Here is a 16,919-nt window from a genome sequence, read left to right as displayed (position 1 = left end):
CTAGTAACGAATCCCCCCTTGCAAAAAGTGGGAAATAGTTAAAGAGATCCCGCGGATCCCCCATAATCACGTCGCACTATACAAAAACGAAGAAAATTTTGTAATTTTTCACAGAAGTGAGCTGCGCTGTTTTACAATTGCTCAAACAAAGCATAAGAGCGCAGTCTCAAATTTCATCTAAACGTGATAAATCAGACTGAAAAAAAGTTATGTAGTAAAAAACATACAACAGCAAGATTTGTTCAGACTTGGTGGTTTGACACAGGATCAAAAAGGTTCAGTTTTTTTTGACATTCTCAGACAAGTTTAATTACGGTGCTTATTGCAGACATTCAGTGAAGTGTTTTACTTCAGATCAAAGAATGCTGTAAAGCGCAGTATTAAAATTTTCTCTCGATATACAATAAATCAAGAATTAAAGCTTAGTTATGTTGGTAATATCTCAACAAGAGTTGACAAGGAGTGGACAACAACGACAAAAACTGTCAAAAAGAAGATTTATATGATGATAAAAGCTCAGCATGTATACGCAATTGAGTGGTCAATATTCAACTAAGCACTTTTTTGGTAGGTAAAGAGGTCCCGCCTCTGTTTCAAGAAAAACGTCACTGGCATCAAAAAGATCGGAGGCACCAAAAATGCCTTCATTAAATCACTCTGGCGTGTAAGTCATTAAACCAGTAGAATTGCTCGCAATTTGCTTCGGTGTAACAAATAAAATAACGAAAGAGCGAAAAAATCATCTACAGTTTGTAACTGCAATATGGACTTTTACGTGAAAAATTTTCTTGCCATAGTCTGCTTTTTGATTTCAATCCGGGATACAATGTGAGTAGTTTTATTTGAAGCAATAACTAAACTGCGATCTAGGCGAAGCCCAGAATCATTTGATCAATTTCCAAGTGATTGAAGTGTTTTTTGAACTGACAGTTTGAAGTGGGTTTTGAGACAGATCGTGTCTGAGTGAAAACTGAATGTTCCAACTATCATTCGACGGTTGAAAGTTTTTGTTTCGCCCGTTTTCTGTCCATTTTTAAGGAATTTTGCCTGTTTTGAAGGTGTTATGTCTTTCTCCTTAGTATATCTATTTCTTTTTCCGAAAGTTGTCTGAATTAAAAACACACCAAGCCAAAAATAGTTTTTTTCTCGAAAGTTAGAAAAAAAGTTTAGAAAATTAAAAAAAAAACTCGCAAAACAAATGGTTGGGCACTAAAGTTCTATTTTAGCTTCATTTAGTTTAAAGGCAACAAAAAGAGTTTTTATTTTCGGAATTCAACAAACTACCGGCACTCAAACTTCAAAGATTGTTTTTAAGATTGTTTTCAAATTTTTCTTGTACGTTTTTAAAACGAACAATGCGGTGATACAAATAGTTTCACCATCCCCTTCAGGTCTTGTTACTTTTTAGAGAAGAAGGGGGTGGAAAAAGCAGACACCCTTCTCATAAGATCCCTAATTTGGTACGTTTTTTTACGAAACTCAGATTTGGCCAAACAACAACAAAATTATTATTCTAGGACGTTTTAGGCGAATTCATAACCAAGCTCATTCAAAACGCACTTTTGATTCTCAAAAACTTTTCAATAATTTTCTGCGGAGAAAATTTTAACAATAAAAAATTTCAGTATTTAAGAGGAGCTCAGAAATCAATTATTGCTGTCAGATTTCTGCGTCTTGTAAAATTCTAGATCCACTTTATTTTTTGAAGGTGTACAATTTATAGTACAATTGATTGAAAGTTTGAGGAGAAAAAGGCACTTTTAAGGAATAAAGAGTGACTATAATGGAAAAAACTAATGATTCTAATTGATTACAAAACTGCAAAAAATATTATAATTGTTCATCAAAAAAGATAATGTGAAATATTCTCAGCTGATTAGCCCTGAAACTTAGTTTTTTCTACTTTTCAGAGGCAACGAGCGGCCGACTTGCCAAGAAGGTGACTACAAACTTTATGTTAAATTGCAAAGTTCGATTTTTAAAAAAAAATCTTGTTGAGTTCATTGGTTCAAATTATGTTTAGAATGTCCTGAAGGTTTCGAGAAGATCTCGGGTATGTATTTTACTAGCTGATAGAGAAGGATCACTGAAATAAAAGACCCAATTTTAATTTCATTTGACAAGTTATCCGCTAGCAAAAGCAAACATAGGATATCTTCAGGTCTGTAACGAATTACTGATATGTGTTTGATTAAAAACTATATCAAATTTTGTGCTAAGTTAATGCCAAATTGTGAAAAGTAGAGATGTTTAGCACCTTAATTAGTCAAAAGCTTTTGTAAGTTAATCATGATTTTAAGACAAATTGTGCTTGATGAGTTGAGTGCAAAGATGGTTGTAGGCATCGCAATGATAAGTTTACTTTCAATATTTCCGTTCAGATTCGCAGTTGTTCCCGGCATTTTGCCATTAACTACTTTTTTTATATTTTTTCAGAATCTCTTTTTTGTGTACTCATTCCAAAAAATCGTGATTTCTGGTATAAACAGAAAACAACTGTCGAATCTTAGAAACAAAAATTAGTGTAGTTTTTATTGACGATTTTATGATAGTTTGAATGCATGAGATTGTAAAAATTAGTCTGCTGATCCAATTAAGTAGCTTTAAAGACTTTTTTACCTCTTAAACTAAACTGTTTTCCTCATTTTGCTTTTTAAATTCTTATGCCGCGCTCAGATTCAGAAAAACTAGAAAAACTTTAAACTTCTAAGTTTATTGGTTCGCCAAAACAAAATAAATTTCGAAAAGGTCAGATTTGTCTGGGCCGCTTGCACAGCAACCAAACACTCATGCTTGTCTTTTCGAGATTTTTCACACTCCGAGCTATTTGTAAAGCTTTTTTGAGATCAGAGACGTATAATTTGTCTAACGTCAATCTCGCAGACTCGGTTTTTTAAGAGGATTATTTTTCAAAACTAATTTGATGTATGTGGATTTATACTGGAAACAATATATCATGATTATTATTATGATTTAGATTACTATTGAAGTTAAGATTTTTATTATGATTATTATGATACTTAGGATTAATACTATTAGGATTCTTATGGCTATTATTGAGATTATTTTTATTATGACTAGTATCAGGGGCGGATCTAGGATTTTTTTCGAGGGGGGCCGGATTTTCAAAAAATTTTGTCGACCTTTTTTTTAGATAGACCAAAATGATTTTCCGAGCTCTGCTAAAGCACTAAAAAGACCCTGTATTGGCCATAATTTCTGAGCGGCACTGCGCGGCAGGCAAAGTTTTGAAAAAAAAAAACAGGCCAAAATAGCGTTTTAAGACACTTTTGGAAAGTTTTTACCAAAAAATAGCTCCCCCTAAAAGTTAATATATATTGGCGCCAAAGGCCACTTCAGAAAAATTTTTGTGTCCGTAAGCCAAAAATGGATATTCAAGATAGAGCAAAGGGGGACCCTTTGGGTCGGCAGGAGGTCGAATCCCCCCCCCCCTAAATCCCCCCTTTCTCATTGTAATAATTTTTACCTTGATTATTTTTATTATGATTATTATGATCATTATTATCATGATTATGATTATTTTTATTATGATTATTATTATTACTGTTATTATTATTATTATTATTATTGTTATTATTACTATTATTATTATTATTATTATTATTATTATTATTATTATTATTATTATTATTATTATTATTATTATTATTATTATGATTATTATGATTATTATTATTATTATTATTATTATTATTATTATGATTATTATGATCATTATGATTATTATTATGATTATTCTTATTATTATTATTATTATTATTATTATTATGATATTATTATTATTGTTATTTTATGAATATTATGATTAATATGATCATTAATATTATTTATAACAATTATCATTATGATGCTAATTATTTTCATTAATGTAGGTCTGTCCCACTGCTATAAACTGTTGCTGCCACTGGGTCCAGTTAGTCAGGACAAAGCAGTCGCTGCGTGTGGCTTCGAGGGGGGCTCAACTGTCCTCACTTTCGACTCCCCCGGAGAAGATGTAAATAAACTTTGAACTAATCTTGCAATAGTTTTTTGTACAGTTTAAAAGACTGTTGGTAATTTTTTGTGCCTCCGTTTTTTCATGTCTGTGACATTTTACTTAAAACAGGTGTGAGACATTTTCTTTAACATAATTGAATATGAACTTTTCAATTGCATATATATTTTAAGCTGTCATCATATAAATCTTCTTTTGACAACTTTTGTCGCTCTTGTCATCTCTTTGTCAACTCTTGCTGCGATGTTACCATATAATTAAGCTATAAATCTTGATTTATTGTAGATCGGGAGAAAATTTAAATACTGCACATTTCAGCATTCTTTGATCAAATAAATTCTTTGATCTTTCGCTGAAAAACTACAAAAAAGTACGGTCGTTAATTTTGTCTGAGAGTCCAAATAAAAGTTCGAACTTATTGTCCTCTGTCAAACTGAGTGTGAACATATTTGAACAAAGTTTCTAAACAAAGTTTTAACATTGCAGAGAAATTCATTTGTACAAAAAAGCCAGATCTAAGATTTCCAAATTTTGTCTTTTTTATTTTTTAGCTGGACTTTTTGGTTTTTCCAAACCGTCTCCAAAGTAGCATCATACGTTGCCAAAATTAATGTGAGCCACAGGCAGAAAAAAAAACAAAAACAGGCCAAAAAGTTTGAGGACACTTTTTTAGAAAATTGTACAATAAATTTGTTAGTTTTTTTTTGCGCGCATGCGCATTTAAATTTAGTGAATAATGAATGATACGGAACATTGTCAAAAATAGTTATGTAAAATTTTTATAGACCGACCAATTTGAATTTCGAAGCTCTCCCAAAAAGACGACAATTTTTTTGCCAAATAGTGTTTGAAGTTTGTTTTATAGCGTTTTTTAAGACATTTTCACCAAAACATAACGTTTATTTAGGCACGTCGTTAGAAAAATTTTAGGGTTGGTCAATCAAATGTGTACGCATTCCGCCCTCTATGTGTACGCATTCCGAGTGTGTACGCATTCCGCCCTCTACTTAATCCGCTACTGATTTCTGGGGGAACAGAACCTCATAAACGGAAATTTAGCCAAAAATGGCTGGCATTAATGAAAAATCAGTTTATTGAAGAAATATAACCAAACCAAATTACCGGAAATTTTTTAACGTAAATTAAAACGTTTCTTCTTTTGGTAAAAATGGTAGATAGAAGTATGTATCTTAATTTTTTTCTAGCCTAAATTATATAACTAAAAGTTATATAGTATAGCAAAAAGTTGGAGCGAAAAAAGTTTGTTGTTAATGCTACTGGATAATTTAGACATAATGCATTGTGATTTTTTGTAGCAAGTGGTACGCGATCATTTCTTCGCCCATTACCACAAGGCTATCCAGAGCGATCAAGCATACTTGCACAACGCTGGGTTCTGGACTGGCTATGTCAGAATGTATGGAAACGTTACCAACCAATTCTTAAACATGTACTCTGGACTCCCAATGGATGAAGACCTCTTCAGGCCTGGTCAACCGGATAATATTGGTAGGTGCAATCTTCATAACAGCGGAGAAATCATTATGAGCATTGTGAAAGAAAAGATTAATGAACACTTAACTGAGGCATTTTTAACTTGCAACATTAACTTAAATGATTTTTGGGTTTCCGTTTTATCAAGGGTTCGAATTATCAAATATAAAGTCATTGGGATTTGAATTTACCGAGTTTTTTTTAAAAAAGTTACCCTTTTAGCTATGAGCCAATGCGGGTTCTAGGGGTCAACTTAGGGCTAATTTAGAGAAGGAATGGATAAAATAGACCCAATTGTCCTTCGCTTCAGTGCTGGGCAGTTGGGGCGAAGAAGCTTGCGTGGCTCGGAAGAAGTTCTCCAAGGAAACTCTTAATCGGAATGGAGACCAGGGTCTGGACGACTACACCTGCGGGTTCCCCCAATGGGTCATCTGCATGCGTCAGTATAGACACACTATTCTGAAATAGATCTGGCATTAATGTATTAAAACACTACATTAATCGTTAAAATGTAAATACAGTGAAAATTTTTATTTTAGTTACATATCGTAATAGATATCGGATCTCTTTAACTATATCCCCATTTTGCAGGGGGGGGGGGGGAGATTCGTTTTTAGGTACAAAATTCTCATTTGCTTAACCGTTGACTTATTTCTTTATAAAGGGGGGGGGGGGTATTCGTTAGAAGGTACCCGAGGGGGGACATAGTTATAAAGATCCTACATATCTTTAATCTTTTTAAATATGGTACCTAGCAACAAATTGCTAAAATGATGGAACAGTTCAAAATATGGCCAGACAAAAAAATGGACAAAAAACTGCGCCCAAAAAACTGTGAAAAACTAGCCTAGATTTCAAAGCGATATGATAAAAGCAAAAAATAGAGCCAGTTTCTTTTAGATAAATGAAAAATTAACTCAATGAAAGAATCCCCTTTGCGTTTTTAGTTCCCAATTTTGGGAATCTTCTGTTTTCGGCACGAACTGGTATACTTCTGGCACTTTTCCGCATTTCGGCTAAGCCGAAAATTACGATTCTTGATCTCAAATGAAAGCCAATTTTTTGTATCACAACCGGTATGAAATTACCAGAGCGTGATGTGTTTGGACTGAACAAGCGAGCCTACAACACGGCTCTGATGGATGGCGTCCAGCTACCTACCGGGCGACAGTGCGAGCTGGATTGGACCCAGCAGAACCTGTACCAGCTGACCATGTTGAAGGACAAGCAACTGGCCAAGGGGTTGGATGAGGCAATAGAGTTGGCCGACCGATACACGGGTAACGTTATCAGTCCATTAGACAGCCGAGTGGGGGGGGGGGGGGGCATTTTTTTCAAATCTAGCAGTACTTGGGTAGAGTTGGCCGACCGATACATGGGTAAAGTTATCAGTCCATTAGACAGCCGAGTGGGGGGGGGGCAACTTTTTTAAATCTAGAAAACCAAAGAAATTTCATTTCAATATATCCTTTTTGGGGGGTCAACTCGAACTTTTTTTTGGTGCAACATCACAGAAATTTTCGAAATATTTGGGTTGCCAACCCCTCCCTCAAAAACAACCTTGCATATGATAAAATTCGAGCCCCCACCTCACATAAGTATCAATTTTATGGTGTAACGAGGGGTTTTACAGCGTGAAATATGGAGAAAAAATATGCTAGGCGGCCCTATCAGTCCACATGACATTTTTATAATAACCGGACAATTTTTAGAAAAATTGTCGATAAAAATTGCAGGAGGGGAGAGAAGAAAAAAGCCGAAACTCGGATAAGAAAATTTCCTTCATTTTGAGTTTTTTTTCCGATTAATCAAAACTAATGTGCATGTCAATGGGAGACATTTCAATCATCCAGAAACTTGTTCACATATCGTGGTTGGGATAGCTATATTTGATCAGCTCTGAGTTTGGTTTCTTGTACAGAAATTCTCAACTCCGACGCTATCAGATCTCCAACTTGCCCTGTAGTTTGACCAATCAAAACGAAGTCAGAAGATGATGAGGAAAATAGCACGAACTTCTGGTTCCCCTGTAAATAAATAAAAGTGTACTGTGCTAGTTCTATTGTAAACATTTTGTAAAAATTTATTTCACAAATTTTCTAATTGTCAGTTGTAAAATTAACATTGTTCTGTCTTGAAAAAGTTTTTAAATGTCTAAAACTAATTCAAAAATTTTAAAAAAAGAATTAAAAAACAGATTTCAATGCAAAGTCATACTCGTTTTTGGACGCGGAAAAAGGATTGAAATGAGACTCCAGAATTTGAATTTAAAAAATGACTGCCGAGTTAAGCTGCACAAGCAGTTGTGAAATATAATTGAGATTGACCCATACTTGGTGCAATTTTTTTCAACCACTTAGATTCATTTTGAAAGTTTGGCCTGAAAAAATAAACTCGGAGGTTGAAAAAGTGTATCTAAACGGGGTAGAAAATAACGGTGTATCTAAATGTCGTGCTTTTACTGTTCAAGAATAAGGTTTTGTGTAAGACAAACATTATATTTTTCCAGGCATTAAGTTTATAAACAAGAAATTTTGAAATTATACAAAATTTTCTAATTTTGTTTTGGTTTTTGTCTCAGAGTATAATTTTCGGCTTGTCGGAATGGTAATCTTATTTTCGGTTTGTTGGCCATTCGGCTTGTTGGTCTACCACCCATTTTTTTATAATCAAAGCGAGAAAAACTGATTCTGTAACCTCCGTTGCAGACTTTATTGAAGAGTGAAATAACCAACCGAAGTACAAGCCAAACGAAAATGCGAAGAGTACATAAGCCAGCCAAAAAATTACGCCATACGAATGAACTTGCATAACTTTTGTTACCTAATTTTTGCATAACTGGATCAACTGGAGCATGTTTTCATAAGTTAACTTTGAGTATAGCTTAGATTTGTCAAAACTAACCGTATTACTAAAACTTAATTAAAATTTTAATTTGTGTAATTTACAGCATACAAAGGCAAATATGAAATGCATATTTTATACATTTTTTTCAGAATTAACACATGTCTGGGGAAGGGGTTCTACGGTAGGTCACTTAGGGGGGATTTTACGGTTGATCCCAAAACTGTTATTAAACACCTACGTACGTATTTTCGGTTAATTGATACTGTGCCTGGTTTATATACCACAATCCATTTTGTTGGGCAGCACTTGTAATTTTGTTTGGGGTAGATGAACTGTATATAAGGTCAGACTAAAAAATGAATCATAGATGACCATTAGGAGGCCAAACTGTGCATTTTGTGAGTTATAAGTGGATTACGCAACAAGCCAAACTCAGATTTGTCGCAGAATTTCCAATATTGCTATTTTTTAATCTTCTCTGCTGTTTTGGATTCCACGGACAAATAGCTAAAACACTGTATTGCTCAAAATCGCTCCAAAAACAGACAGTTTTTCTGAATCCGCAACAAAGTTTATGGAATCCGGAACCAACTCTGGAATCCATGAACAAATAATAGTATATGTCTTGAGTAAACTTAAGTTGTCGTGGAATCCGCAACTGTAAGTGGAATCCGCAAATTGTGAGCCAAATCCACATATTGTACGCGGATTCCGCAAATTGTCAGCGGAATCTGCATACATTTGCGGAATCTACTAACATATACGAAATCCGCTTACATTTGCGGAATCCGAAACAACTACCCACATTCGCTCAGTGCAGAATCCGCAACAAAACATATGTGCCAACAAAATTTACGTTACAGGTTTTCGTACGCGGAATACTCTAAATCCGCTCAGTAAATGGAATCCGCAAATTGTGAGCCGAATCCGCATATTGTACGCGGATTCCGCAAACTGTCAGCGGAATCTGCATACATTTGCGGAATCTACTAACATATACGAAATCCGCTTACAATTGCGGAATCCGGAACAACTACCCACATTCGCTCAGTGCAGAACCCGCAACAAAACGAATGTGCCAACAAAATTTACGTTACAGGTTTTCGTACGCGGAATACTCTAAAAGTTTGAAGATTGAAACAACTTACATCTTAAAACATGTTTAGAGACTTGTTTCTGGAATTCAGGAACATACAGACACAAAAGTGTGCCCTATACAGTGCACAGTTTGGCCTCGTAATGACAAAAAGTTTTTAAAAGGTTAATGAACTCAATATCAAAATGGCAGCATTTTAAGGATGAAAATGGATTTTAAGAAAATTGGTTTTCACCAGACAAGGTGCACAACTTCTGAGCTAAAGAGAAACTTGACTAGACTGGAAGAAAGTCACGTAGTTTGGGTGTTTGAGTATGTTTTTCTTGAGACAATATCATACCTGATACTAAAATTAAAAGTCAATCTAGTAACTGCCTTAAGTTGACTCACAAAACAGATGAATTCTTCTTAATCGCTCTGGATTACCAATCAAAATAATTGAAGAGTAAGAGTTTTGAGACAGCTTTTTCCGCCGAATTTTCAAATTGGAGTCCATTTAAATTAAAAATCTTTTTCGTTCTTGTGGAAGGGAGGATTTTATCCAGTTTTGAAGAACTTTGAACTATACCCGTTTTTTCAGAAGCTTTCGACTGCAACCTGAATAACTACTGGTAGAAAAACATATTAAATGCAAACCGATCTTCGTTTTTCAAACCAAAAAGCTGGTCAGTTAAATGATTTTATAATTTCGACGGGTTAGTCAGCATATATGGTTTGTACTAAAATAATTTAAGAGAAAAGAAAAAAAGCCAATATTATCGTATCCAGGACTACGTTATGCACTCAAAAAATTAAATTTTGGATGTAGAAACATTTTTTCGGAAAATGTTTGTTTGCGTACAAAATTCGATTTGCGGTTGAAAAAAATTTGGGGCAAATTTTCAAGATTACTTGGAAAAATTTTTGTGCCGCCATCAAAAAAAATGCCAGTCATACAATTTCCATATATGTTTTTTTTTGTCACCAGTCTGTTCAACTGATCTCAAGAAACCGCAGAAATGGTTTAATTTTTTTTTCAAAATGCATGAAAATTGTATGACAAGCATTTTCTCCATGCACTTGATGTATGGAATTGTATGATAATGATTTTTGTTGTGTCGAATTGTATGATAAGCTTTGGTGGTGTATGGAGGTCAACCCGGGAATGAAAATTTTAGTTAACACCAAAGACAAATGGCTAGAATAAGCTATTTTGGTAAAGGATGAGTAACAAAAGTTACAGAAATTTCTAACTGAGTTTTGAAAATTGGCCCATAAATTTTAGATTTTTGAAATTAATTTCCTCTGTTTCCTTCTTTTAGAAACTCGTCTATTTGGATCAGTAACTGGCTTTCTGTTATGGACTCGATTGTCGATATCCTTCTCTTTATCTTGTCTCGGCTCCAGCAGAATCAAAACCTCCTCCAAATCAGAAATAGAACAAATTGAAGTTTCAGCCAGGTTATCTAAAAAACCCCCCTGGTATTTCATGCTCGGGTCTGCCGTTTTTTGAATGTTGCCTTGAAAGCTGGTTTCAGGCGAATCTGAGATCGCTTTGATTGTCTCTGTCTCTAAAATCTGCTCCTGTGTCCTTGTAGTATGCGTAATATTTGGTCTTGTCTCTGGGTAACTGTGTTTGAGCCTTTTGTCGTCCGTAGGAATGCAAACCCCCAATCACAAAAGAAATTAGGAGGGCCAACATAACTGCGAGGGAACGAAGAGTTTAAAAACCACCAAAATTTATTTAGGTTCTCCACTTCGTAGGTTGAAAAACTACAGGAATGTTTTCATTTAATCATTGGTTAATGGCTTGAAGTGATATCCAAAGGAGCTAAGTCCTTTAGTCACCTTTTTGGTATGGATAGTCCCGGTCTGTACTTGCGATTGGACACTCGGATTTTGCTAGAAACCTGAGTTGAAGTCGTCACCTAGGTCTATTAATTCCAACTTAATCTAAGGATCAGTCGCTTTAGTGGAATGAAAACTTTCGTTTTTTGAGAATTTTGTTGTTCTTAATCCGAGATTAAACGCCCCCTAGCGAAGTCTCTACACGAAAAACTTCCGACTGTCCTTTCCCAGTCGCTCAAATCAAAAACCAAAAAAGTAGATTTCGTCCGGAGGGTTTTCACCCTGATGAATTTTGACCAAGAAGTTATGCTTCCCCTCGGCGAATTAAAGCATGGATCTATTTTTTACATTAGCGTCAAGTATCATCCCTCCGAGTATTTTCATTTCGCTCTTGATTACTGCAATTTTTTATTCATCATAGCTTTTTTTTCTTCCAGATTTCTCGCTGTCTCGCCGTTCTGCCCTGGTTGTTTTCGTTTTCAGTCACTACCTCTCCTAATGACGGTGTCTCTATTATCCGATCCAGAGGATCTATCAAGTATAAACAACTCTAAAGAGGATCTATGTTTTCTTTGTCTCTCAATGCCAATTGAATCAAGTCACTCCATTTTTCCCAGGGAAAAGGCTGGTCAAGAGTGTGGTTTGCCAGAATGGAGGTACTCCCCTCATACCAGATTCGTTATTTGACTGCGCCATTTTAAATTGTGAGAATTCAAGGACAGACAAATACCAAAAAAATACCTAATTAAGTAGACTCGTCAATCACAACAGTTTTTTTTCTTCTGCATACATTGAAATGGCTATTAGTGAGCCTTGGCTCAAAAATAATCAATTGAAATCAGTAGCCGATGATTTAGCCGAAATCTTAGAATTCCAAATTCTTGGAAGCTTTCCATTCATTTCGGACATCCGACTAGTTTGCCTTGCTCGTAACTAGCCATTAGGCAGCAGCATACAGCATTGATCTTAGCCATATACTTGAGTCAGAATTTACATCGGGCTATGCGAATTTATCAAAACCGACAAAAATGATCTGAAGTTTTCTAGGCAAGCAGTACTACCCGGGTCAAGAACCCGCTCAAAAACCGCTCAAGATATGGGCGGTTTGAGCGGTTTTCCAGCAAGATTTGAGCGGTTTGAGTGGTTTGGGCGGTTTGGGCGTTTTTTTTTTGGAAAAACCGCTCAAACCGCTCAAATCTTGCTTAAAAAACCGCTCAAAAACCGTTCATTTCTTGCGATGATTTTTGAACGGTTTTTAAGCAAGATTTGAGCGGTTTTTAAGCGGTCTTATAAAGAAAACCGATTAAAACCAACAAAAAGACCTGGAAAGGTAATGTGACGCTAAGATGCAGTTGAAATACTATCCGGGTTGACCTCCATAAACCGAAAATACTTATCTTACAATTTTCTACATCAAATGTATGGAAAAATGCTAATCATTCACTTTTCATGCAATTTCAAAAAACCAATGAAAAAAGATTCAATACAGTTTCTCCGGCTATTTGAACCAAATAAAACAGTCTGGTAATGAAAAATAACTACGTTTATTTTTTTTGGAAAAAAATGGTTATCCTACAATTTCCATACATGAAAATTGTATGATTATCATTTTTTCATGAAAGGCAAGAATTTCAGAAACTTGTTAAAACTTGTTTATAAACAAATTTAAATTGTTTAAGAGTACCTTTGCTCAATTTAAAACACATTGCTCATCAAAAACGAAAATTTAATTTGAAGATAATAAAATGGTCATCATACAATTTCCATATTGTCTAAAAAACCGCTCAAACCGCTCAAATCTTGCTTCAAATTAGGTGAAAAATCTCAACTCGGGTACTAAGTTGAGCTTGAAGATTCTTTTGCCTCGAAACTATTCGAAATAACAAAACAAGCAAGAAGCCTATTATGTGCATCAACAGTTTCATGTGCCTGTGGAAAAACATTTCCGGGTAGTTTTAAGTAAAACACAAAGTGCAATTAAACTCCCAAACTTCCAAAAAAATCAGAAAGTTTTATGGAAATCAGCAGACCTTTGCAACCTTTTGTTTCACTTTCGAAGAAGGTGACAGAATAATTGTGCTCGGGATGTGTTTTTTTTCTGACATGTTTCTGCTTTTTAACCAGCTGTTTTCGTCTTGAGCTTAAATTCAAAACAATGTTTCACCTGTGAAGTTTTGGGGATATTGGAGGTTGTTAATTTGGGACAAAAAACACGCGTTATATATTGAAATGTTAACGCGTAGGTGAGATTTAATCAGTCCTACAGTTGTTCTAAATTGAATTAAAGCATACTATTTTGTCCATTTAAATCTTTTCTATTTGTGAAACAGATCAATTTGTACTTTAAATAGCGTGCAAGGGATAATTTTCAAAAAATTCAAAAAAAACTTCTTGAAAATTTCTTCTTTTTTTCACAATTCTACAATTCTATCAATTTGTCTAGCAAAAAATACTCCATAGCCTTTAGAAGGCAATTTGAACAACCAGGGTTTCCCTCTGATACGAACAGTTTTGCTTTTATTTGGGCACGCTTTAGGATTCATCTCAATCTAGTTTTCAAAACAATCACATGGTTCGTAAGCAAAGTTGATGCGTGGAACTTGATCCTTACGAAGTGTTCGCCATGTAAAATTCCTGCGCACTACTTTTGGAATTGTGCAGGTCGCAAAAAAAAGAAAACCATAAAATTTTGCTAGCATACATTTTAATCCACAAAATCACTGCAACATAGTTAAAAATAACCAGATTGCCCATGACTGGTCTCGAATAGTTATCATAATTTTCTTGTTATTGTTACTTGTTACTTGAATAGTTATCATGTTACTGCCCATATCAAAATCAATTAGTAAAAGTTTAGTAAGAGTGCGCATAAGTCGCCACGCATACATAATTTGCGTATTAAAACTATCAGATCATTATTTGGGGAGCTAGTATATTTGAATTTTAGTCTAAGTCAAGCCTACTCGCTCGGCAATCCGAAGATTTCCGAATCAATTCCCATACAAAGTTAACATTTGTATACGATGTTGTCTTTAACTTAAAAAAACACCCAGGTATATATATTCCTCACTTTCTTCAGAAATTGTAACAACAAGAATAGTCTAATCAGGGCGATGCCCTTAGTCTTCCAGCTGCCTTTTTTTGTTTATGGATAAGTGTTCAATTCAAACGAAAATGACGACTTTTTCAAAAAAAAAGGGAGATACATTTCGGAAAACTTTTGCTTTGTTTTGGAAATCAACCCTCCAGACGCTATCTAAAGTACCAAGTGATATAATTAGCCTATTTTAACGTATTAGTTAAGATAATAGCATGCAAAACTTAATTTAGAAAGATTGTAAGCCGGATTAGATCGTAGCTTACGCAAAAATAACACAAAACATATCGCGCTCTAATTGTCTCAAATTTGCAATTTTTAAACACGCATTATTTTACGGAAATAACCAAATGTGAAATTTTTCATAATTTGAGCGCAAGAAATCAATAATTTTTATATGGTTTAAACCTTTTTTTCTTAAAAATGGCTAATTAGAAAATTGTCTGGAGAGAAAACCACCCCGAGTACAAACATTCCGTCAATTTCTTTATAAGTAGGAACTGTAAAAAAGTGCACCAAACTTTGGAATTTTGAACATAATCTTGTGGTCTCGGTTGGCTAAGTTTATCTCCTGATTTAATTTTTTTGTTTACATGTGCGATTAGCAATCGCTATTAAAACGGAATGTGGAATTTTTTCGGGTTAATAACTCTTTTTAAGAGAATAACTTGTATCTTTGTTCATTGTTCAAACTTCTATACGTCTCCGGAACTTAGCCTGATTGTGAAGAATACGCCTAGGACGGCAAAAGTTATGGCTCTGAATCTGACTAGGAGCTGTTTTTTTTCTCAAACCGGAAACATTCCTTTAAAAAAAATGTCGGCCTATAATTTCTCTACTTATGTTTTGTTGGCTTAGTTGCCACATCGTAGAATTGATTTTTTGTTCGCTTTTAGTGTGTTGAAGTACTCCTGCAATTTTCAGTTTTGCTGGATTTGACTTTTTTGCCGTATATTTTGCAGTTTTTTTTCGGCTTTAAAGATTACGGTTTATATTTTATCGGCTGAGTGACTTAATTTGGGGAAGCATACGTTTTATGCTTCATTCTAGGTCGCTAAAATTGGTAAAGTTTTCGGAATAGAATTTACAGTTCCAAATATTTTCTTGACAACAATAACGTTTCGGTTCTTCGGAAAATCATTTAAGTTTGTCGGCTCACCTTTCGCTTGTTATTTTTTTTTTGAGTTGTCATTAATTGCCGTCGATTGTTTTGCTGGACGTGTTTTCCGTAAATCAAACATGATTCCAGGCAACATATTGAAGTTTTTTTAATTGTGATTTTTGAAGTGTTTTTGTTTCCTATTTGTTTTTGTACTTAGTGGCTTTCTTTTTCTGTCTGCTAGCTTGCACTGCTCTTTTTATGCTGTATTGTAAGTGGTGCAAAGTTCTTCATTGCTTCTGTGTTTTTTAGACAAACTTCGCTTTTATGGTTTTTGTGTCTCAAAAAAAGTTACTCAATATGTCCTTTCTGTCAGTGAAATTATGACAAAGGCAAAAAATATATAGTTTTCAACATAAATTTGTTCAAATTTGTTTCAATTAACTGCTCGAGTCATCTAAATCTGTATGATAGAAACTACTAATAATTTTGGTCCCTTCGTTGATTGCATTTAATATCGGCGCGTGACTCGAAATTTCTTTTTCCATGGTTCCTCGTAGACTCTCCAAGAACATCAAATCAGTTTCATCTTCGACTACTTTTTGGATGTTTCTGTAAATCTGATCGTGAAGAAGTTCTTCCGCTATTTCGATGACAGAATCGATTTTATAAATTTCTGAATGTCCGTAAATTCTACACAAATAGAGAATGTAATTGAAAAGAGATATGCAGCTTCGGACTAAATCTGTGACGATGTTCTTCGCCTTGAGGGGTAAATTTTCATTGTAACTCTCAATTAGGGATCGAATTTGGTCGAACGTATCAGTTTCGATGATAATATCAATACTCGTCTCGACTTCTCGTAGTTTACATAGTGTAATCAGAACGTAAAGAGTATCCCAGTAGGAAGTATCTTTTCGTTGTAGACTCTTACGTAGTAGTGATAATGTGAGGACTTTCAAAGTGGGGTCATCCAGTATTTCTTCGTTGCTTTTCACCGACAATCCCGATTCCTCTGAGGTTATACTTGACCTGAAGCGTTTGTCCCATTAAAGAGGTCAACAATATTCTATTAATAGTCTCATTGAAATAATATCAAAAAGCTTGAAAATCTTCCTTTTTTGAATAGTGGTGGTAGTGATGAAAAAAAGAACGCGACCCCAATTATTACCCCTTTTCAGGGGCGGATTTAGGGGGAAGTCGGAGGCCCCTCCCCCTCAGGGATTTGACCCCCTCATCAACCAAAGAAACCCCCCTTCGGTATTATTTTATGAAATGCTTTTTCGGCCGACCAAACCTGAAGTTTTTCCAAAGGCGCCTTCGGCACCATTATATAATAATATGAAAGGAACCGCGCGCTAAAAAAACGCAATTTTTCTGGTCACATTTTTCCAAAAAGTGTCGAAAAAGGTGTTCTGGGAGTGCTCCGAAAATCAATTTGGTC

The 16,919-nt window shown here is 34.8% G+C and overlaps 3 protein-coding genes across 4 annotated transcripts in view; 1 reads left to right on the top strand and 2 right to left on the bottom strand.

Annotated features, from left to right (window-relative positions):
* Positions 1–16,919, bottom strand: part of LOC134840025 (motile sperm domain-containing protein 1-like) — a 484,177-nt gene that overhangs the window by 201,742 nt on the left and 265,516 nt on the right. The window lies entirely within an intron of this gene.
* Positions 598–7,637, top strand: LOC134839774 (uncharacterized). 2 transcript variants are annotated; one of them, XM_063855396.1, is made up of 8 exons: positions 598–664; positions 1,911–1,939; positions 2,024–2,053; positions 3,894–4,015; positions 5,332–5,524; positions 5,820–5,948; positions 6,601–6,789; positions 7,431–7,637. In XM_063855396.1, exons 1-8 carry the CDS (start codon positions 639–641, stop codon positions 7,478–7,480), a joined length of 768 nt encoding a protein of 255 aa, XP_063711466.1. In that variant the 5' UTR covers positions 598–638; the 3' UTR covers positions 7,481–7,637. The 2 variants fall into 2 exon arrangements, with proteins under 2 accessions (XP_063711466.1, XP_063711464.1); XM_063855394.1 differs by having other exon boundaries at positions 611–828.
* The window catches only part of LOC134840024 (uncharacterized), a 4,249-nt gene continuing 3,245 nt past the window's right edge, over positions 15,916–16,919 (bottom strand). The window contains exon 4 of the mRNA XM_063855650.1: positions 15,916–16,507. Coding sequence (XP_063711720.1) covers positions 15,916–16,507 — 592 coding nt within the window. The remainder of the gene's footprint in view (positions 16,508–16,919) is intronic.

Source organism: Symsagittifera roscoffensis, chromosome 2 (assembly GCF_963678635.1).
Source record: "Symsagittifera roscoffensis chromosome 2, txSymRosc1.1, whole genome shotgun sequence".
NCBI lineage: Eukaryota > Metazoa > Xenacoelomorpha > Acoela > Convolutidae > Symsagittifera > Symsagittifera roscoffensis.
The sequence above is the reverse complement of the archived record's forward strand: the minus strand, read 5'-3'. Positions and strand labels throughout refer to the sequence as shown.